General features: G+C 36.0%; 1 protein-coding gene across 49 annotated transcripts in view; it reads left to right on the top strand.

Moving 5' to 3' along the window:
- The window catches only part of GTDC1 (glycosyltransferase like domain containing 1), a 376,361-nt gene that overhangs the window by 163,289 nt on the left and 188,915 nt on the right, over nucleotides 1–24,157 (top strand). For all 49 annotated transcript variants that reach the window (XM_074009034.1, XM_074009028.1, XM_074009012.1 and 46 more), the window contains one exon: nucleotides 22,603–22,770. In XM_074009034.1, the coding sequence (XP_073865135.1) occupies nucleotides 22,603–22,770 (168 nt within the window). The remainder of the gene's footprint in view (nucleotides 1–22,602; nucleotides 22,771–24,157) is intronic.

Below are 24,157 nucleotides of genomic sequence, written 5' to 3'. Positions count from 1 at the left end.
CTGCTATGAAGAAATCCCCAAGGCTGGGTAATTTAGAAGGGAAAGCGATTTAATTGACTCACAGTACCACATTGCTAGGGAGACCTCAGGAAACTTATAATTATGGCAGAAGGCAAAGGAGAAACAGTCACCTTCTTCACAGGGCGGCAGGAAGGAGTAAGTGCAAGCAGAGGAAATGCCAGATACTCATAAAACCATCAGATCTCCTTGGACTCACTCATTACCACGAGAACAGCATGGGGGAATCACCCCCATGATTCAGTTACCTCCACCTGGTCCCACCCTTGACGCGTGGGGATTATGAGGATTACAATTCAAGGTGAGATTTGGGTGGGGACATGGAGCCAAACCATATCAATTAGTACACTGGGTTTAAAGTAATAACACAGCATCCAAGTAGTTACTTCTGGTTGGCCACTGGAAATAGAAGACTAGTATTCGGGTGATGTGTAAAAGCTGGAGATCTACATTTGAAGATTTTTCATGAAGCTAAGAGGATGATTGAGTTTTCATAAGGAATATTTGTTTAAGAAGAAGAGTGTGTGGCTAAAGGCAAACCCTTCTGATAGTTCCATTGGATGGGGATAGGAATATAAAGGCATCAATCTATAATAAATTAATACTTATCAAACATCTGTGTCACAGGTATTTTGCATGGAAAAGGGAATGAGAGCATACTGAATTGAATGGGAGACCTACTTTAACAGAAAAGGAATGCTAAGCAGAGATAATATACAAAGATTCATGAAAGTAGAAACTTGAAAAAATGAATCATGGTACCCAGGGCAGGAGGCCTGAAGTTTTTTGGTACTATGAGTTTCCCCAGAGAATAGGATGGAGTGGTATTTCATGCAGAGGAAGAGACACAGACACATGTGCTTGGGGCAGTGGTGAGAGTCTGGTGTGGCTGAAACAAAGGTTATAGAGTGAAGAGAATGACAGGGGATTTGGTTCTGATATGCAGGATCTAGGAACCCATTTGTTGAGTCTGAAGAATGTTAGAATCATTATTGAAATAGAAGACAAAATCAACAGTTTGAGTTTAACATGAATAAATAGGACAGGAAATAATGGAAAATTCGTGGGTTTTCAATTCTGTCAAGCAAATACTATCACAATAATGTGAGGTATATTTTACTGGCATTAATTTATATTCATTTTTATTTTGAAATTTGATAAAATGACAATGTGACCAAACTTAAGTTGCCAAAGATTGTATGTATATATGTGTATGTGTGTGTGCATGCTTTCATTTGCTCAACATACTAATTGTTAAGAGCCAGGTATTGAGGTTACAAAGATGAGTGAGTAAGATAATGCTCTACCTTCAATACCTTTGTAGATTAATTGAAAATGGATAATAAGTGTTTATGTATACTAGTTGGGTAAGTACAAAGATATGGGAACACCCAAGAGAATATGTAATCCAACTTGGATGTCAGTGGAGGGACCTGGAAAGCCTTCTTGCAGGGGTGATGACAACTGATTCTTAAATGATGCAGACGAATTGGTGGTTGGGTTGATTTGAGGGAAGCGTGCATGGAATAGTGGCATACTATTCAAATTAGATAGCAGTAGCATGGAGATAAAAGGCAACCTGGTGTGTATACCATATGGGAACCATAGTCATAGACATTTCATTATACTTGAAGCTCCAGTTGTGAAATAGATGAGGCAGGAGATGAGCTTGTAGAGCTAGGTAGAGGCCAGCACAGGTTGACATTTCGCAAACTTAACTTAAGGGACTAGGTTTTATACAGGAGAGTGACCTGGCCAGATCTGCATTCTAGATGCATGGTTCTGTAGCAAGATGTGGGATAAACTTGTTGGGAAGATAAACTTCGAAATAAGATTAGTTAGGTGTTTTTTGCAGCAGTCCAGGCTTCATTGTGTAAAAGGTTATGAATAAGGGTGAAGTTGAAGGGACATGTTTGAGAAATATTTAGGAAGTAAAGTACATAGGATTCATTAATAGGTTCTTAATGGAAATTTAGGGAGAGTGAGTCCAAGGAAATGACTCTCAGGTTTCTGGTTTGGTAGATGGTTGTGCCTGCAGCTGCAACAATAAATTCAGCAGAAGAGCATATTTATTGAATTAGATGAAGAATTCTGTTTTGGGCCTTTTGTATTTAAGCTGCCAGTAGGCTATCCAAGTGAAGGTTTCCAACAGTTGAATATCTGAAGATTGGATGAGAAGTCTAGGTTTGAAATCCAGATGTGGGAGCCATGAGCATGTAAATAATACTGAAAGCCTAAGAGTGAGCATTCTCTTTAGTGTCAGAATTGTGTTCATAATGGTAATGAATATGCCAAGTATGTACTGAGAAAACTTGACCCAAGAATCAAAATTTGAAATGAACTCTACTTAGCCTTGCCTAACTTTTTATTTATTTTTGAGACAGTCTCCATCACCCAGAGCGTGAGTGCAGTGGCGCGATGTTGGCTCACTGCAACCTCTGCCTCCTGGGTTCAAGTGGTTCTCCAGCCTCAGCCTCCTGAGTAGCTGGGACTACAGGCATGTGCCACCATACCCGGCTAATGTTTGTATTTTTTAGTAGAGATAGTGTTTCATCATGTTGGCCTGTATGGTCTCGATCTCTTGACCTCGTGATCCACCCGCCTCGGCCTACCAAAGTGCTGGGATTGCAGGCGTGAGCCACCGCACCTGACCAGCCTTGCCTAACTTGCTTAATTTTGAACAGAAACCGTTAACAAAGTGAACTATGAACCCAATCAAAGTCTTTTTAAAACATCATATATTTTTCCAAAAAATTTAATTGTAGCACCAAAGCAGCATATCAAAATATCATTTGAACTGAATCAATAGATCATCTATTAGAATTCTTAAAATTGGGTGACTAGTGTATACAGGACACTGTAGTCAGTTCAGGACTTCAAAGGCAGTCTGTATAATTTTGGTAATAATAATAATTTCACTTTTTCTTTTCTCAAGTCAAGCACAAGTGATCTAGGGAGAAAAATTACTTCCAAATGAGCTTACAATTGCCAGCAATCCAAAATTTAACCAAATTGGATCATTGCACACTGCACTGTGTTTGGAAAAAAGACTGACAGAATGTTCTTTCATTAGATTCTAAGGTATAGGAATTCTTAACTGCAGTGGCTCTGGAAAATAGTTATTGTGTAAAGATCTGGAGTAATTAAGTCAAATACTGTTCATGTGTAGAAGAATTTGCTAATAATGATTTTGATAAGTAACATTTTGTATGACAAAAACAAAAATAGTAAAAGTAGAAACTATAGAATGGCAAATAAAACAATTCTCAGGTATTGCAACATTTTGAAATTTGATTCATCATTTAATTTGAATTGCATTGCCAAAACAATTGAATAATAATGGTAAATAGTCTCAAAATGCTTATGTCATGCCTACAAGGTACCAAGCAGTGGTCTAAGCACCTTACACATCTCACACCACCCTAAGAGTAGTACTCTCATAGGCCCATTTATCACATGAGGAAATAGAGACAAACAGAAGACCAAAAACAAAAACAAAAAACAAATCTTGGCTAGGTGCAGTGGCTCACACCTGTAATCCCAGCACTTTGGGAGGCTGAGGCGGGCAGATCACCTGAGGTCAGGAGTTCGAGACCAGCCTGGCCAATATGGTAAAACCCCATCTCTAATAAAAATACAAAAATTAGCCAGGCGTGGTGGTGCACGCCTGTGGTCCTAGCTACTTGGGAGACTGAGGCAGGAGAATTGCTTGAACTCAGGAGGCGGAGGTGCAGTGAGCCCAGATTGTGTCACTGCACTCCAGCCTGATGACAGAACAATACTCTGTCTCAAACAAACAAACAAACAAACTTTCCCTAAATCGCATAGCTAGTAGTTGGCAAAGTAGGCAATCTTCCCTTAGAATCCGTGGGTAGTCTGCCTTCATAGTCCATAGTGTACCCAGGTGGCTCGCCTTTGGAGTACATGACCTTAACCACAGTTCTAGTTTAAACATTAATGAATGCAGTTATTAAATAGTGATCTGTGCATTATGGGGTTTTAAACAAATATGGAGATGACATGATTTTTGCCCTTTAAAACCAGTCTCTGGCACTGTTTCCCAGATAATTTGCATTGTATGCACACCACCATGATTCCTTTGATTTAACTTTTTCCTACTACTGTGAAAAGGCAGTGTTAGCATATATTCCTTACGTATTTAAAAATAAAGGGATTTTTATAAAAAGAAAACTTGAGATGATCTCCTTAGTTTATGGATAAATTAGATGTAGGGATTACAAACTTTAGGAGATTTTACAAGGACTTCAATATGTAAAAACCTATGTGCATACCTTGCTCTTTACCCAAGAAATATTTTGTAAGTAGAAATTACTTTAAATCAAATAATTCAAAAGGTAATAGGCATGCTTACTATTACAGGTTTTATTGTCAATACTTTTTATTTTTTAAATTTAAAAAGTAATGTATAATTATACAATAGAACTTTGGAGATAAAATATGAAAATTCATAAACCCAGAAACTGTACTAATCTGTTTTACTTCCTTATGGTCTTTTCCTATGTATCTAGTCTTACATTGCTTTAATAATAGTATATTTATAATTTTGTACTTTAAGCAGTTTTAAATTTATTGTTAATATTATTTGGGATTTTTTGGGTAAAAATAAATACAATAAAATTTTGTCTTTTGGATAAATCCACATTTTCATATTCTGGGTTTATTTTGTAGACTATACCAAGTACACAAATTATAATTCAGTAACAGTTTTGTATTATTCTATTTACTGCTGTCTCTTCACCCTCTTTTTGTTTCTGTGCCTTTGGCTTTCCCTAACTGGGCACAATCAGGTCCACTGATGCCCCCTACCTGCAAGCTTAGTCTTGCACAGTACCTGAGCCATTCTTACCTGAGTCAGCTGATAGACACATCCTTAGCTTCAGACCCACACCTGCTCATTCATATGACTTATAGTTTTATCCATCCAAGACCTGGGATTCATCCACACAGCTCTTTGGGCTCCTGCATTCTTCCAGCTGACCGTTCACCCCCAGATCTCTGTTGTTGCCAGTTGCCATGAGATCAGCACTAGGCCTTTACTTTGTTGCTCTTTCCTTTATCTCTCCTCACCTTTCTACTGCCACCTTTAGCTGACTTGGCCAGGTTTTTTTCTCTTTGTTTTTTACCCCTGATTATTCTGCTTTATTCTATAGGCACCTTCTGGGGCTTCGATACCTCTTCTGTAGTTTCTGCTAATTGTATCCACTGCATAATCCCAGTCAAGCTTGACATCTGTACAAGATTTTCCAGAGTCACCTCCTAAATTCTGAATGAGACTTCTTGAAATCTTTACTCTTCTGCTTTATTCATTGAATTTAACCAGCATCTTGCCCAAGTTATGCTCTTTTGACCTAGGTTTTTCAATTGGCCGCCTGTCTTTTTTGATGGCAGGTGTTGTGGGTGGTACTGTTTCCTTTGAAGTATACTCGATCCTGGAACCAGGTCTCAGCCTCATTTGCAAAGGCCTGAAAACACCAAGGACAGTATCAGCATGGTTTCTCCTGAAGGCAAAATACCGTGTAAGAATCAGGAGAGTAAAATAAAAATTTTAATGCATGTAGTTTCTCTTCTAAATTCACTCACCGATTTTTGTTAGATCTATTCAGATCCTTTTTACAGCTAAACCGTTTATCACTTGAAGCAAAAGGAGCAACTGTCTGTGCCACGTCCAAATGTCTTTGTACTATGAAAACTCGAGATGCAATGCATGTTGTGTCTAGGTTTAACATGACTGTAACACATGAAGTAAGAGTCCATCAATACAAACTAAATTAAAACTGGAGTTGCATAAATAAAATCTATGGTAAGCTGTCTTTGCCTTACCCCATTTATTCTACTTATTGATGAATTTTCATAACTTACTCCTTGAATAAATTATCCAAGAATTAGCCTGTGATTTTCTTTACATATTTCTTCTTATTTGTTCACAGGTATTGCCATAATAAAATCTTATAGTGATTACTGTTTTTTACTACTTACTTGGGCTGGATTTTAAAATAATGATTATGTTTTTACTCTCCATTTGGACTGGATTTTTCATATATAATTTATATTAAAATGGAACAACATTGCCAAGTCTACTGTTAAAAAGGACTCATTCATTCTTTCGTTTTTCTTCAACTGTAGGGACATTCATATCCTTTCCTCCCTAGTCATACATGTAACTGGTCCTATCAGTAACATGATTAGATCACAACACTTCTTTCTGCTAAGATACCAAATTTGGGCATTCACATTTAATTTTAACCTTCTGACATTATGCAGTTCTTTTTCTCTCCGGCTTCTCTGTGGAATAATGTGGCATGGCCAGTTTCTTACAAGATGCAGGTGGCTGGGGAGGTTCTGCAACAGGGACTGGAACAAGATAGCCACAGGGAATTGACTCTAGTAAATATACCATTTCCATTGTATACAATTGTGATGTCCAAGTGATCTGATGATATGAGTCATAATCATAGGAAGCTTTTGGTCATAAATAAATCCAAGAAAGAAGTAATGAAAGATCCCAGCTAGCAGAACATGACAATGGAGTGTCTGTTTAATCATCAAGTGTAGATAGGCTGGTACTTGATTTCAGTATGATCTCTTCAGACCAAATGTTACCTGTTCTTTCGTGCCATACTCAGATGTCCCAAATTATTATCACTCTTATGACTGACTAACATAGAGGATTTCCAGCATTTTCTTGCGTTGCATGGAGTTGTCTCAGGGATTTCTATATATTAATATATACAAAGGGCATATTGTCAATGGAAGTGAAAAGAGGTTAAGTTAGGTGAATATCCAGACCATCTATTCCTGCTTTACTCAAGGACATTTTTGTGTATTTTACATACCAGTAATGTGTAAGAATTCATTTTGAGAAATGTAGCTGCCTTAAAAAAGTCCGAGAGCTGTTTCATCTGTCCGTCACAGATAGACACAATTTGGTGCGGTCTCCCCTCTAGCTGTTGATGTGACAGCTATTCATTGAATACCTGTTGACTGCCAGGCCCTGTAATGCTTTGCTAGGCATCTTGGTCATCTACCGAGGTATTGAATAATCACTGCTTTACTGAAGTCTTAGGTTTTCCCTCTGGTTCTACGCACAATTTACTTTTCTTTCCACATTTTCTTGATAATCTTATAACTTCAAAGTGATTTCTATACCAAAAGTTTCAAAATCTGTCTCCAGTCTCACTTTGCCGTGTAATACTCATATGAGGTTTGATACGTCATCCTTTCTGAGCCTCAGTTTTCTTGTTTGTACAACTGATGTAGTTACCAACACTAGAAGGATAAGAAGAAAGTGAAAGGTACAAGCTTATGTAAGTATAAAGGATATTATTTTTATTGCTGTAATCAGTAACTTTAGGACCATATTTCAACATTTTTATAGGAAATGCTTGGTTGTACAGACCCTGAGACCTTAAACTTAATATTTACTAAATAGTGTTCAGTCATTCTTTTTTCTTGTGTGAGACACTGTCCTTGATTTTATATTTTAATTAATGGCATGATCTTTCCAATAGTCATTACATTTTAAAATCTTGAAGGCACTTTTTTAGTCCCTTCTCCTCCTCTAGAGGAGAAATGTTACCACATTTCTTCAGGCTTTCTTTGCAACTTATCTGTATTGCTGTAATCATCTCATAACTGGTCCCTTTGTCTTTAGTCTTTACTTCTGCCGTTATGAGTTTTTGATTTTGTTTTTGTTATTTTTGCCTTTTGTTTCTCTACTTCTAAAAACATATAGCCTGAAACTTCAGCATCCCCGCACTGTGTACACATTGGCCCACTTGTCAGACCCACATTCAAGGTGCTCTACAATTTAAACTTAATCTGCCTTTGCAGCTTTTCTTATTACAACTTTTTCATGAGCCTACCCTTCAGCCAACGTTTTTGTTTTCAAACTGAATATTGACCACTTTTATTTCTGGATCTTTCTGTAGTCTCTCTATATGGAATGTCTTCTCTGTTGAAAAACTACAGATCCAGTCCAGCCTATTGAAAATGCCACCTCCATGAAAGTATTTGTAATATTCCCCAAACACTTGTGACTATGACTCTTCTCTTCTGAACTATCTCACTGTTTTTTACTTTATCTCAGCTATTCCATGCTTGTATAATACCTTAGTAATTGCCTGAAATACACTTAACTGTTTCTTTAGTTGAACTTGATTGTTGTGTATCTGTTTCTTTCCATTTGTGAACCATATTTGAATCAGTCTCAGCCCCATGAAGAGAAAGTGGTTGGTGACAGTAATGTAATTTCATCTTACAGTTTATGTCCTACCATGTTGCAAGTACAAGAAGGAAAAGTGGCTCCCAACCAGCTTTACACTATTGAAAATATGGGGGACCGTTTTAACACTATTTTTTTCCTTGATAACATGCAGGAATATGTGTTGAAAGAATTATTTCAGGCATTTTTATTTATATCCATGTTAAAATATAGTTAAATGAAAATACTTTCCAATCAGAAACTAAAATTTTATAGAACAAGTAAATTTACTTACTCCTAGGAAGATGTCTCACCTGTTCTTGTCTTGATTAATCTTCAAAGGGATTATTTTTTATTATTTGTAGTTTGTGCATCACTATTTTAAGGCATTAAGCTCTGTATCAAATCCGTTTTGTATTACTGCAAATCAACCAATCTTTTGCTACTTTAATATTGTCAGCTATTCACTCTTTATTGTTATTTTAAATGCCAGAAAGTAAAATGCAAAAACCCCACCCTATATTAATGTAATTTTATGGTTAAGATTTTACATTCAAAGAAGTCTAGAAATTCAAAGTTATAGTTCCCAGAAGAATCCTAATTCAGTCACATTGCATAAACTGATATTGAGGCTGAAATGTATTATCATTACAGTAATGCAAAATACCTATATATGCATGAGGACACAGTTATAGTTGCTGAGGGAATCATAATTTTGGATTTTCTGACTTTTTTTTGCACATACAGTTTCAACCATAATGTTGTTAATGCAGGTTTTTTTCATTGACTCTGAAGTAATATATCTGTTGCAATGTTTATCTTAAAAATAAGTTTCCATTGGCTCCATTTTTTTCCTTCTGTATGTCAATAAACCTATGCTTATAAAGATCTGATGTCCCTACAAAGACAACTACCTAAGGAATATTTCTGTATAAAAATAGTTTTTAGCCTCATGTATGCTGATATTCTCTCTGCCTTTCTCTCTCACACACACATCCACACACAGCCTCACACACTTATGTTACATTCTGGCACATTATAGAAGCAGGTAGCATATCCACTACCTGCTGTTGAAAGTGTTGACGATACTGAATTATTTATTCTATCTTCTACACTATCCAAAATCGTTTTGGGTTCGTTGACACATTTTGGTCTCTTCCATATGGATACTTCATGGTGGCAGAGTTGCCAGATGCTCAGGTTTTGTGACAGTCTTAGTTTTTCAAGGACTGTTGGAATATTCTTGGGAGAATCTCGCCTTGTTACTGATTCCTATGGAGTGGTAAAATACTAACATTTCTTTGAAAGTGTTTTTCAAGACAAGGAGGTATTATAAAAAAGTTACTAGAATGTCCCATCTGAGTGTATTTAACTTTGGGAACCTAGTAAGGGAGGAATTTATCATGAAATTCATTTACAATGAGTTGGCATCATCTTAACAAGGAGTAATAATAACAGTATGTATAAATGTGGAGATTAAACAAACATGGTGATATTTCAACATTTGAAATATCAGATATTTGACTCTCACAGAACGTCAGCCATTTATCTATATTTCAGCTGCCAGAATGCAAAGATAAAGAGCAGGATGCCATCTAGTTTATTTTTTTACTCCTTATCAACTAGACAGAATCTTGCATGTAATATATAGATACCATATAGCTACCATATATATACCATTCATATATATTGTTATATATGTGTTATACATATATGTTTATATGTTAAGTATTTGCTTAATTGAATAGAATGTGGATATTTGTGATCTCAGGTATTTGCCTTTTCTGTTCAGTATGAATAGAAACTCCATAATCTCTTCCCTTTCCAATCCCTGCCTTTAACAGAAAAATAATTGGACATTCTGCTCATCTTTTAATAGCCATCGCAAGTGTTTTCACCTTTTCTAAAGCCTTATCTGGCTTTCCTGGGCCATATCTGAGGTCCCCTTCTCACTTCACTCATGGCGTTCTATGTATTTCTTGGCATTTCTCTACCATTGTTATGTACAAATAGAGAAAAAGGAAGGAAGGGACAGCTGTGAGTCAGAAGGGAAGCCTCCATTCCATGGCCTATGTGTAAATGTCTATTATGGCTGACAGAGGCTTTTGATCGCCATTATGTGATCTATGACATGTGATCTTCAGATATGTGACCCTCAGACATGTGACCCTCAAATGTAGGCAATAGAAAATTCAGATATCATTAAGAGTCAGGTGGATATCTGTATTAGTCTCTACTGCATATTCATACCAAAAGTTTAAGTGCTTTGTCTACGTTGTGTGGAGAGAAGGGATGAAACAGAAAATAAACACTGTAAATACAGTTTTTCAAACTTTTTTTCTTGGTGAGTAGACTTTCCCCCATTTAACTAGAGAGCATTTTCATTGAAACGTCTAACTTGAAGAAGTTGCTTTTACTATTGGAATTATGAGGCCAGGCTCACAAGCAGCAACTGTGACTTTCTTTTTATTACTGATTTCACACTGGTTCTATTTTTGCCTCTTACTGGCTCACCTGGGGCAGATGACCTGATTTTCTGTTCTTCAGTCACCTGGTAAAGAAGTGTGGCCTAGGAAATTTTAAGTTTCTTCTTGCCTATAGTGTTTGATGAGTCCCACATATCATGTTTTATGCTAGGTGAGATCAAGAGAAGTGTGTCTTAGAAAGTTACCATGTGATATAGGTTGTGTTGAATGACTCCAATACTTCATTTCAGATAATCTAATATAATTAGATATGTTTTATATATATATATATATAAAATATACATATAGATGTACATACACACACATATATATAAAAAACTTAGAGGGCAGTTGTGATCAAGGGAAGCTTTTTTTTTTGAAAAACAGTGTTTTTGTGAAATTTATGTACAGAATTTTAAATTTTCATTTTACTCTATTTGATCTTTGAAAAAGTAGCTTTCAAGCGTTTCCCCTCTGTGATATATGGGGTAATTAATATTAAAATGAGAATTTTTACACACAGGACTTAGCAAATCAGTGTTTGTGAAAAGTTTTACCTTTAAAATAAATGTATAAAGGACCAAGACTCAGTCCTCAGACTCACCTTTGAATTCTTTTTCTGTTGCAGATGTACAACATTATTAAACATTTCACTCTCTCGAACGTTTCTTGAATGCCTACTGTGCGTAGTACATTTTGTTGATTTTGACATTTATAGTTAATTATTCAGTGGTACCTTGTAATTAAATAGCAAAACATTGGGGATACTAAGTTATTTGTGGGGAGGTATTTCTCCAAATGGTATATTAAGCACCATATTTAAGGAGGATTTCAAAGAACCGTCTTGGACTTGCCAAAACAAACATTGGAGGAATAATCAAAACCCAGACGTAATTTCTATGAGAAGCATAACAAATCAAAAGATAAAACAACTCAGTAGAGTAAAGCAAACTGGGAAGCAAACTGAAGCAAATACTCGTAAGCGCCGAAAAATTTAGATGTTATTGCTGATTACTGAAAGACTGAATATTTAGGATATATTTTATTTTGATAGTTTTATCAGTAGATAGGACTCAGTAAAAATAGCAAGTCCCTGTATTTTTCCTGGTTAGCTTGTTATTTGGGCACAAAATACTTTTTTTTTTTTTCATGGTTGTCAGGAACAGCTTAGTTGTCAAGAAGCAGATAATATTATTGTTATTGTTATAATTACTTTGATTATTACAGTTTCATAATACTCAAGCCTAAATCATGATACTGTTCAAAAGCCAATCTGTACTTGCCTGTGGTTTGTTTCTCAGGCTTGTGCCTCAAGTGAGTTTTCTGTATCTACTTGTGGGATAGTGCTCTGGCTTGACTGGTCAGTATGTCCTTAAATGTATATAATTTTAGACTACACTGATAGGGTTGGATTGCAGTGATGATAGGACTTACATCCATTACCTTGGGTCTCCAGTCTTCAAACTTTATAGTCTTTAGAAAGGAACTCCAGAGACTCATGAGTGGCATGAAATAAAGGGCAAAGAACATTCCAAAATAAAATGATATGCTGCTTTTAAGGAATAGTCTTGTACGATAGATTAATCATGAGATGAATTATAAATATTTCACATACTAATTATATTAGTTTATGGTGATAAAACACCATATGAAGTGTTCCCAGCACACTCAGCAAGTTAGATGCTCTTTGCATGTTAATTGACTGACTTCTTCAAGGCTAATGATCATGAATCCCTGAAGATGACAAAAATTATTACCATGATATTGTACATTCCTGATCTTTGTACCAGGTTGACATCTACCTTTCCTCTTGAGTTCCTTTTCTTTGGATCCTGTCTTGAATACTTTACGATGGTAAAGCAGAGACCAGTGCCTGAAATATTATTAGGGACCCCAGGAAAAACTAATGAGCTCAATAAAAAATGACATCAAATAACACATCTTAGAATTGTGTTGGGTGCTCACATCCATGGGGCATGGGGAATGTAAGCACCCATGGGCATGGATGCTTTCCAGCTTGTTTTAATGGTAGGAGTGAATATCATAATGAATACTTCCGTATAAATGGAAAGTTAACCAGTTTTATTTTCTCACAGTGATTGAGGGAATGAATGATCCATTCACTTTCACTTATTTGAAAATATTTAAGCACGTGGTTAGGATGGGGAACAAGAAAGATGTAGGACCTGTCCTGATGGAACTTTAAAATCCAGAGTGATAGCTGCCAAGTTAGGGAAACTATAGTACACTAAAGAAAAGAAGAGCAGATCTAATTTATCTTATCAAGGAATATATACTTTAGTGGGAAGAAACAGGATAATGTATTAAATATTGGAGAACCACATAGAAGAGTTATATAAAATTATATAACAGACCACATTTTTAACAAACATATTTGGTGACCAGGCAGGTTCTTTATTTAAATCAACTCTCCAATGTATTTCCTGTCATTAGCCTATTATCTGTAATCTTTAGTTACCTACTGGGCACTCTACTTATATTCAGTGTTTGTAAAACACGTCTCTTTATTTCCCCTCTACTCCAAACCATGATTTTTTTTTCTCTCTTGTGTTAAGGAGTATTATACCATCACTATCTGATTATGTAAGCTAGAAACCTTTAGCTTCTTCCTTTTAATAACCAAGCCAGACATTTCTTTCATCACACTTAATGTTAGCCACTCTCTCTATTCCAGTGCCCTGACCTCCTCCTTGTTATTCCAGGAGGCTCGCTCCTGCGTGTTATTTAGGATGCTTCCTAGAGTGCCTCTCCCTAGGAAAGCCTTCACTGATGGTCATTACCTCTCCACAATTTATATAGAGCAATCTGGCCACTCAGTAAATATGTGATGGATAAAGGGATAAAATAGAACTATTCACTTTAGTATAGTTGTCCTTTATACCGTTTATATTCTTTTATATTTCCAGCACAGATTCTAATAAATACAATTAACACAAAAACACTGAGTCATACTCTAATCTTAAGATGATTCAAAATCAGTGTGGAAGAAGTGAAAAAGTAGAGGCTTTAGGCTGAGATCAACTTGAATTTGAAACTCATCTTTACTGTTAGTAACTGCTGTTGTCTCAGCATTTAACCAAACCTCTTGTGCTTTAATTTCTTAACCAGTAAAATGAGGATAATAAGACATATCTCTTAGGGTGGTGGTAGTGATGTGTGTAGAGAACCTTGCATGATACATGGTTCTCTATCTTCCTTTAAAATATTACCATCAACATTACAATATTATAGTGATTTAAGGATTCCATTATCAAAAAGTGATCATGGAAAGACATGGATTTAAATCAACTGTTTTTCGTTTGTTTGTTTTGAGACGGAGTCTCACTCTGTCACCCAGGCTGGAGTACAGTGGCGCGATCTTAGCTCACTGCAAGCTCCACCTCCCAGGTTCATGCCATTCTCCTGCCTCAGCCTCCCGAGTAGCTGGGACTACAGGCGCCCACCACCACGCTCGGCTAATTTTTCGTATTTTTAGTAGAGACGGGGTTTCACCGTGTTAGCCAGGATGGTCTCAATCTCCTGACCTCATGACCCACCCGCCTTGGCCTCCCAAAGTGCTGGGATTACAGGCGTGAGCCAGCACGCCTGGCCTAAAGGAACTGGTTTTATATCTTCTGTATTTGGTTATATTTAGAGTAATCATCCTTATTTTGAGAGTAATAGTGATTGATAGTGGTACTTTGTTTCTTTATCTTCTCATTTTACAACCATCTTTTTCTTATCCAATAAGCATTAAAAACTGAGTTAATTAAGAATAAGAAAAAAAAATAAATGATTGTTAGTATAATAATGAACATGCAATGAGTCACCAAATTGCTGACAGATAAAAGTACAAACTTCTTATCCTGCATCTGGGTACTTCTGGGTCTGCGGAAGACCACTGTTACAGTTTTATTTGATTATTCATTTTTTTCCAAACACTAACTGTTAGCCCTCTCTAATTCAAATAGCACTGATCCCTTTAGTCCCAAGAACTCAGGACCCAGGCCTCTTCTGCCACCCCTGATAATTCTGAGACTTCATGGTTTTTCACTGCTCTTAGTTCTCTTTTCTTCCTCTGAATGGCCATAGCACTTAGTGCCTCTACCTTCATTCATAATCAATCTCACATTGCTTTGTGACATTTCTTGTGCAGGAGAGAGCAGTTACTTATCTTTTTTATTGTTATTTAATATTTCCTGTATTTATGGCTTATTTCACCAATTATATTGTCCGTTCTTTTAGAATGGGATGATATCTTATACTTGTTAAATTGCCAAGTCAAAAGATTTTACAGTGTTCTGATTTGTTGACTTATTGATAGAATGTCTAAAAACAGATATATCTACAAATGTTGCAGTTCATATTACCTTGGACCTTGTAAGAATACTCTTAATAATGGACTCCAGTCCCAAAAGAAATAAACAGGTACATGAAAAAATGTTTAAATATATGCAATAAAAATTTCAATGTATCTATAGATTTTTTAAAATAGTAGGCTCACCCTCTCTTCTTGTCTCTTCCTTTCTTGTTAGAAACGTAATTACAAAGTGTCTTTTATGGATTAGGCACTATGCCAGATACCAAGAGTTAAAAGACTCAGCATTTGCAGAAATAATTTAAGAGACACCTGAATTTAAGTGACACCTTTAGCTAAAGGATCTCAATAGGCATTATGGAATTTGTTTCCTTAAACATCCATAAGACAGTTCAGAGTGCTGATGATTGATTGCAGCAAGAATAGATGTTAAGAAAACAGCCTTATGTTGGAGATACTGCTCAGTGGCAGGTTGTGCCTACAGTCTTTGATTCCCTACCTTCTTGACAAGTGTTCTGTATACAATGCTTTTTTGCATACAGTGCTCTCCTGGTCATCGTGATAAGCACAGGAAAGGAAAATTACATGGTGGAAAAAAGTAAAACTTCCTGATTGATGCCACACGATGAGACAGCTTTTGGAAAACTGGATATTCTATTTATAAACAGCCTGTAAATTGCCACCACAAGAACCTGGGAGATTAAATAACTGTGTTTCCTTTTCCTTTAGATAAGACTTCCATCTTGTATTTTTAATTGTTTCAGCAAAGGGAAACATTTTGTTAGGCAGTGTTTTTGAAAGTTTTTGAATATCCATGGCATTTCAACATGCAGTAGAAATGGTCCAATTAAGATTAAGTAGCTGACAACTAAAGCAAATTATGTTAAAATGAATTTTGTATATTGATAGTTAATGAATATTAGAACTCAGTTATCTCTCTACACAAGTTTTATGAATTAAAAAATATGTTGAAACCAAAGACTTTTGAAATGCTTGGGAGTAATTTTCATTTATGTGTGTATGTATCATTGGGCTTCTGTTGTAATTAAAACTCTGTCAAGGTGCTTTGAAAGTGATAAAGGGAAGAAAGCAATAGCTGTCCTCTCTTTCACTTCTCGTATCCAGTTTTATCAGCAAACCCTGACAGTTATCAGTACACCCAGTCAGGCCACTTGGTAACACTCTCACAATATTAGCATCTTAGCCCAAGACAGTGTCATTTTTTTTCTCTTCTTGCTGTCTTCTTCCACTCATGACTCCTTGCAGTCTGCTTTCCATATGGTAGTCAGTAAAGTTTTCTGGTATTAAAAACTAATTTAAAAATGCGTGAATTATATAAACAAAAGTAATATAAGAGATTAATACAAAGAAGATTTCAAAACTTTATGGACATGAGTATAAAAATTATGCCCTAGGCCGGGCGCAGTGGCTCACGCCTGTAATCCCAGCACTTTGGGAGGCCAAGGTGGGTGAATCACGAGGTCAGGAGATCGAGACCATCCTGGTTAACACGGTGAAACCCCGACTCTACTAAAAATACAAAAAATTAGCCAGGAGTGGTGGCGGGTGCCTGTTGTCCCAGTACTCAGGAGGCTGAGGCAGGAGAATGGCGTGAACCCAGGAGGCGGAGCTGCAGTGAGTGGAGATCACGCCACTGCGCTCCAGTCTGGGCGACAGAGCAAGACTCCGTCTCAAAAAAAAAAATCATGCCCTAGTTGGAGATATTATGACATACCATATCATGAAATGTAATAAAAAATCATATCTTTTAGAAATAATTTTTAACATGGTAAAGCAACATGATGTTGAAAGCAAGAAACGAAGCTACAATAATGTATTTCTGTTACAACATGGAAAGAATAAAAGAAAATATACCTAATGTACATATAAGATTTTGTCACTTCCCTACTTAAAATCCTTCCATCTCTTCCTATCTTACCACAAAACCAAAATTATTTTCATGTCTTACTTTTGAATCTTCACTCTTATTTTTGGTCACTCTCCCATTGGCTCCAACCTCCTTGGTCTTCATTCAGTTCCTCAACCTGTCATTTTTCTTCTTGCCTCAACTACTTTGTTTTCCATTTTATGTCTGTAATTTAGCATAGTGCCTTGCAAATAATACGTGCTAAGCACATGCTTAGAGCACCAAAATGCAAATAGTAGCTATCTCTCTTTGGAATAGTTATGGGTGATATTCACTTTATTTATTTATTTATTTTGCTTAAAACATTTTCTATAGTGAACGTGTACTTTCTAGTTCTCAGAAGGAAAAGAAAAAGTATTGCCATTCCAGAATTGGAGAGCTGAGTAGGTGAAATTCTTCTAGGCAGGAGCAACATAGAAATTAGGTTATCATAAGCAGGTCAAGGGTCTGTTCAGGAAAATCAGTTAAGCAGGTAATTATATTCAGGTAACATGAGTGTCAGGTTAGGGAAAGCTGGTTCATCCAGAACTGTGCTTTCCAATGCAGTAGCCACTAACCACATATGGCTAGTGGATTTAAATTTAAATTTAATCAAATTAAATTTAAAAGTTAGTTCCTCAGGAGTACTAGCTACATTTCAAGTGCTCGATAGCCATATGTAGCTAGTCATATGTGGACAGTACAGATATAGAACATTTTCATCATCATAGAAAATACTGCATCACAGAAAATACAGGATCTAGGATCCTAGAGAGTAGGTATCAAGGAACAGGAACCCACGAGAAACAATGAAAGAACCGAGGCTTAGGTAATAAGTCTTAGCAACATGAATCTAGACCAAGAGTTTAGGTATTGAGCAAAGTGACAAAGCTGGAAGAATTTACTCTTTTGTCAAAGGCCTCCTGAAGCCATGCAAGAAACTGTGTATGAGTGGTAACACAGCCCAAACTGGCATCTGTGTTAAATTGTATACTCTATCTCATTATGTCATAAATAGCTTCAGGAGAGGAGGGGTGCCTATTGAAAAGATTTCATGGGGCAAGAGTGAGATGACCTAGCCCATGAAGAATCATTACTAAAATGTATGGACAGTGGCTGGAATATTGAATGCTTGCCCTCTGTTAACTCATTTCACTTCCCTTCTGTACCATTCAAGATATAAGAGTGTGTATCTTGATGGTAATGGTCACACTACTACTGTCCTTAGGTATATTTCAGCTTTTCTTTTTACATATTAAGTAAATAGGGTAAAAGGCAAACAACTGATTTATTCAAACTGAGCAGAAAAGAATAAAATATTTAATTTCGAATTTCATTGTGTTTCGCTGTTTTGGATTCCTTAAAGGTATATGACTTAAAATGTAGATACAATGTATATTGGAAGCAATCGAAACATGTATACAGGTCCTATTCCCAAATACATGGAATGGTGTTAATGTGCTTGCAGCATAGAGCCATTTTGGTTAGACGATTATAGTAGCAGCTTACTTGTACTTTTGGTGAAATGGTAAGCTAATGATGTAGCCGTTAATTTGAATTTAGCAGACATTTAAAATATAGGTTTCTCTTACAGAGACAAAAGTTGCAATTTAAAGCTCTTTGGTGGTCTAAAAACAGCTTAATTCTGTAGTAGCATGGTAATAAGTACTAATCCAGCTTATACAGTGATTGTAGTATGTCATGTTTGTGAAAGATTGCTCAACTGCTTTCTCTGGGTTTTATGTTAATTTAAAAATAGTACACATAAAACCTTATAACATCTTCATGCTGAGATAAACTGTTCAATTTAACTTGTGCTTAAGCAGCAGCTGTCAGGAATTACCTTGTTCCTCGTGGTTTTTGCTATCACCTTGTGTCCTTTCCTGCTAGAGACACACTGTGGGATGATAAAGTGCACCTTGTTAGGATTTATTGCTTAAATAATACCTGAGGCAAGATGAGCATTGGTAGCCCGGGGATTAGCTGCTGATCAAGTGATGTCATTCACTGTATTATAATCAACTTTTAAAAATTGATAGTAGTAAATTTTGATTTATTAAATTTTGTATTGCCTATGGATTGCCTGCATTCCCTTTGTGGCCATATTCATTACTTCTTTTTGAGTGTTGTTGAGCTAAATATTTGAGAAATTGCTTATTGACCACTTTACCAATTTACAAGCAAGAAAAGCAAAGAGAAATGATGGAGATAATTTCCACTATTTAAAACTAGTGAGGGTTATTTCAAGATTAGTTATACAAATAGAGTGAATTTTCTTTTAATGATTAAACAAACTGAAAGAAGTGTTGGCATGGGCAGTCTCAACTGGTGAATATTATGAAAATTATTGTTGTTGGCCGGGCGCGATGACTCACGCTTGTAATCCCGGCACTTTTGGAGGCCGAGGCGGGCGGATCACGAGGTCAGGAGATCGAGATCATCCTGGCTAACATTGTGAAACCCTGTCTCTACTAAAAATACAAAAAATTAGCTGGGCGTGGTGGCGGGTGCCTTAGTCCCAGCTACTCGGGAGGCTGAGGCAGGAGAATGGCGTGAACCCGGGAGGTGGAGCTTGCAGGGAGCCGAGATGGTGCCACTGCACTCCAGCCTGGGCAACTGAGCGAGACTCCATCTCAAAAAAAAAAAAATTATTGTTATTTCTCATATGAATATATTGCCTTCTTTTATTTGGAAGGTTTTCTAAAGGCTGGTTGGATTCTTTGGTTGTGGATAAGCTGGTGGGTAGGGGGACATGTGGTAGAAATAGAGTGAAGGGCTCCTCTCGGTTAAACATTAGCTATAGATAATTCACCCTGAGGGTAATCCTCATGTAGAAATTAGCAGTTGGAATATGGCTAGAAATACAGATATGATGGGTTTATTGTTTATGGAATATAGAACTTTTTTCTTCTACTTACTGCCATTTAATGCCTATTACTTCAAATGTGTAGTTTTATAAATGTATAACTTACCCAAAATTTGCAGTAGGACAATGTCTTGCTCCATGAAATCTTTTTATTAGATTCTCCCCTTCCCCTGAAGCTATGAATTACTACACACCTGTTCACATAGATTAATCAATTGTTAATGTGTTTGCACATTTTTAATTTTTCTATCTCTGTAAATATGTACATATTAATATTTATTATTAGCAGTAGCATTTTGGCTGAACTATTTAATAATTAACTGCAGACAACATGGCATTTCACATCTAAGTAATTTGACATGAATCTCCTAAGAATAAGATTATTCTCCTACATAACTGTAATAAAATTATTGTATTTAATAAATTAAAGATTGACAAAAACTTGCAGTCTTATATTCAGCCCACATTCAGATTTTTCCTATTGTCCTAATAATGTCCTTACTAGGTGTGCTTTCCCCTTCCAGTATCCAGTGAAGGATCACTTACTGGATTTTGTTTTGGGTGTCTTTATTTCCTTTAATCTAGATTTTTTTCTTTCATGATATGGCATTTTTAGAGATCCAGTGAATTATTTTGCAGAATATTTGTCTGGTTATTCCTTACCAAATTCAGATTAGGCATTTTTGGCAGGAATACTACACTGATGATTTGTATCTTTCTCAGTGTATCACATTTAGAAATACAGGATATCACTTTGTCCCATTATTGGTCATAGAAAGTTTGATCACTTGGTTAAATTGATTTCTACCAGATTTCCCCATCATAAAAGGTATATTTTTGTAATTAGTAACTCATATGAAGGCTTCTTTTAATGCATTTTTCTGCCTTGTGTGTGAAAAAAAAATTGTGCTTGCCCAGGTGATAATGATTAAGAATGGGCTTCATTGCTTCCAGTAATATGTATGGTCAGGGATGGGGATAGTAAGAAAGAATAGAAGGAGAGGAGGAAGGATTACTCCGTAACTAGACCTACAAGTTGCCATGTATTCCCTTTTAAGGAAAGTATTGTTTGAAATTAATATTTTGTTGCTTTGTCTGCTGAAGATGAGATTTTTAGGTAAGCAAATATCTTCATGTTTCAGAATTTTCAATATAAGTTTTAGAGAGGCTTATATGTGATAGTGGTAGGGGGAATATGTTTGGACAAAATAGGGCATTGTTTGGCTATAATTTTTTTTTTATTTGGGTATAGCCAGACAAGTTTAAAAAAATAAATGCATCTCCTTGGTAAGATTTTTTTTCCCTTAAAGAGATAAATTATAACATTAATATAGCTATGTAGGTTTGAAGAGGGATTGCTGGCTTTTGGTCTTACGTGCCTCTTTTAGCCCATGAAGAAGACACTTGAATTCCTACTTGTGATATATGTACTTATTATGTAATCATTCTTCTTATGTGAAAGGCTAGTGCAGCAGATCGTATAAACACCTGAAGTTAGCCATTTGGCCTGTCAGCAAGGGAGGATTTATAGTAGTTGTAATCATGGTAATAACAAGGATGATATTTTGTATTTATTAAGTACAGAAAAAAGCACTTGCAATGTAAGTGGTCCGCAACCAATTCATATCTGTGGTGTAATGAAAAGCAGTTTGAGCTCTTAGAAGACCAGCAGTCTCTCTGCTTTGCCACTTTCTACCAGTGTGATCCTAGAAAAAACTCTTAACCTTCTTGAACCTGATTTTTTAGAATGGGAATTAAAGCTATAAAGGTCAAATTATGTTACATTATGTTATAAAGGTGGCATTCTATCAAAATTGTGCCATCTAAATGTCCTCAGCTGCTCAAGACCTGTACTTTGTCCCTCTTTTGTGTCCATATGCAATAGGTACCTCATTAGGGAAACATTTCCAGGTTGTCCCAGACAATTAGAATTGCTTTCTGTTTGTTTCTCTAATGTTTTGTGTATGTCTGTATTACAGGCAGCATTTATCCTGCTGAGCTGTCTTGTTCATCTTTTCTGTTCTTCCTGGTTAGACCCTGGCACATAGTAGGCATTTAGTAAATATATGTGGAATGACAGAGTAAATTGACACTTTTTTTCATTTATAAACATGGATAGGCAAGCTTTCAGTTTCCCTTTTTCCCTAAAGATAAGGAATCAGCCTTTCATCAAATTTTTATATTTTTGCTTTATTAAGGGATTTTACAGATCATGCATCTGGTACCATTAGCAGTCCAGTAATGGAGAAGAAAAGATGTTTTTACAAATACAAGTATTGTAAGATACTTTACAAGTGAGGGGAGGGTAAGAAAACATGCCAAGAGAAAAAGACCATACTAGATAAGCCTATTGCATAAATCAAAAGGGTTTATGTCATAACATGAACATGTGCCATTCCTGCTCATACATTGAATTTCAGTAGTTGGTTGCATAAAGAAGGAAAGTGTAATGAAACTGGCAAGCAAAGTATTCCCCAGTCAGCGTTATCTTTGTTCCATTTGTCCTTCAGATAGAGCTTTTCTTGCCTTTTTCAATAAAATCCATCCGGCTTTTTTTTTTTTTTAAACATTTCTCAGTAACTGCACTGAGAAGACCAGTGAGATTCGGGGACTTTATAGTTCTAAGCAGCTGCTTTTTAAGAGATCAAAACTTAGAATGCTGCTACATGGTATAAGGCTCAACTATTGATGTGTCCCTATAGGGGATGTGTTTTTCTTGGGGTGGGAAGAGGAAAGAGGAGAGAAGAGCAAAGCATGACCCCTTCAAACATACTTGGGACAGTAAACCCCAATTTTCTTGTTTCCTAGGACCCTCTTTGCAAGTTCAGTGCTTAACCTGACCGAACTGGCTGCCCTTCGGCCTGACCTTGGGAAACTGAAAACGATTCTGTATTTTCACGAGAACCAGTTGATATATCCTGTCAAGAAATGTCAGGAGAGGGATTTCCAGTATGGATACAACCAAATTCTTTCATGGTAGGTATACATTGTATCATTGTATTTGGCCCTTTGCTACCTTTTTCTTTGTAGGTGGTTACATTTTAAATCTGGAGACCTACTACCATACACCTTTTTAAAAAGCACCATAAGGTAGGTACAGATATTTAAACAATTCTTCCTTCTGCAGTATATGTAAGTTCACTAATCATTTTATAAAAATACATATATGTAACAATCTAATTATATGTTGAGCTAATTATCTATTTTTCACAACATTCAAAATAGAATTAAAAGGTTGGCAGGGACCTTCACCCCTTGATTTCATAATCTATTGCTTAAGGCATTTAGAAAGTGCAGTTAGTCAACTCTTACTTACTAATCATGATCACTGTATTCAGCTAAAATCAAAATAGAGTATTACAGAAAAATAAAAATTAAAGCATAATGGAGCAACTTGGGGTTTTGCCTCCCCCGCCTTTTTATTTTATTGTAAGACAGAGACGAGTATGGAAAATGAATCTTTAGGTAGTGCTTTCTTTTTTCCCTCATTGAGTCTTCTGAAATGACACAGCCTTAAAATACCATGACATTTTAAAGGTGATGGTCCTTCTCTATTGTTACTTAGACAAAGTGTATCTCCTGAAGCTTAGTTAATGAAAGAAGTTAATAACAATTCTGAAATGGCTTTGCTATTGGATCCTATTCACATAACTGCAACAGTCAAACAGAATCTGTTTGTCAGTGATTTTGTACATTTTATTCATCTTTATTAACAGCTATTAGCAGCTGGGTTTGATGATGTGTTTATACAGACCCCCAACTCTTGCAAGAATGTTTCATAGTTTAGTTGACATCGAAAAACGCTATATAGTAATAATTCTGTGTTGTGTGCATTTTGTGAATGTTTTCCTACAGTCATTTTTACAAGCTGCTTCAATTGTGAAGTAGCAGTGCTATCAAAATAGAGTGGAACTGCTTCACGTCAAATGTCTCATAAAAAAAAAGCAGCCGTTTTAAAATTTCATAATAAAATTAAAATACTTTATATTGAAGCAGAGAAGGAAAATATGTTTTAAAAATGAAAATAAAATCATTTTGTGCTTTATCAATATGGGAAACATTTGTAATATTCTTTTGATTTCTTGAATTAGCATCATTCTTTTCCTCAGATAGTATGTTTATTACCCCTGAGAAATCACTGGGAAAAAAACTAAGTCTATTTTTCCCTTTATGGGTGGCTTTAAAGTTAATGGAAGTTACATCCACTCATATCAGGGAGGAAATGTACCAAAAAGGATATTTCTGTAAACTATCTTGGATCTTTAATTTAGCATAGACTGGATTTTTAAGAATGTTAAGTTGTTGGGTCACATGCCCTTTGAGGGAAGCTGTCTAAAACAATTCAGCTCTCGATTCCCCCTCA

The sequence above is a fragment of the Macaca fascicularis genome, chromosome 12 (assembly GCF_037993035.2).
Source record: "Macaca fascicularis isolate 582-1 chromosome 12, T2T-MFA8v1.1".
Taxonomy (NCBI): Eukaryota; Metazoa; Chordata; class Mammalia; order Primates; family Cercopithecidae; genus Macaca; species Macaca fascicularis.
This window is presented reverse-complemented; position numbering and strand designations above follow the sequence as displayed.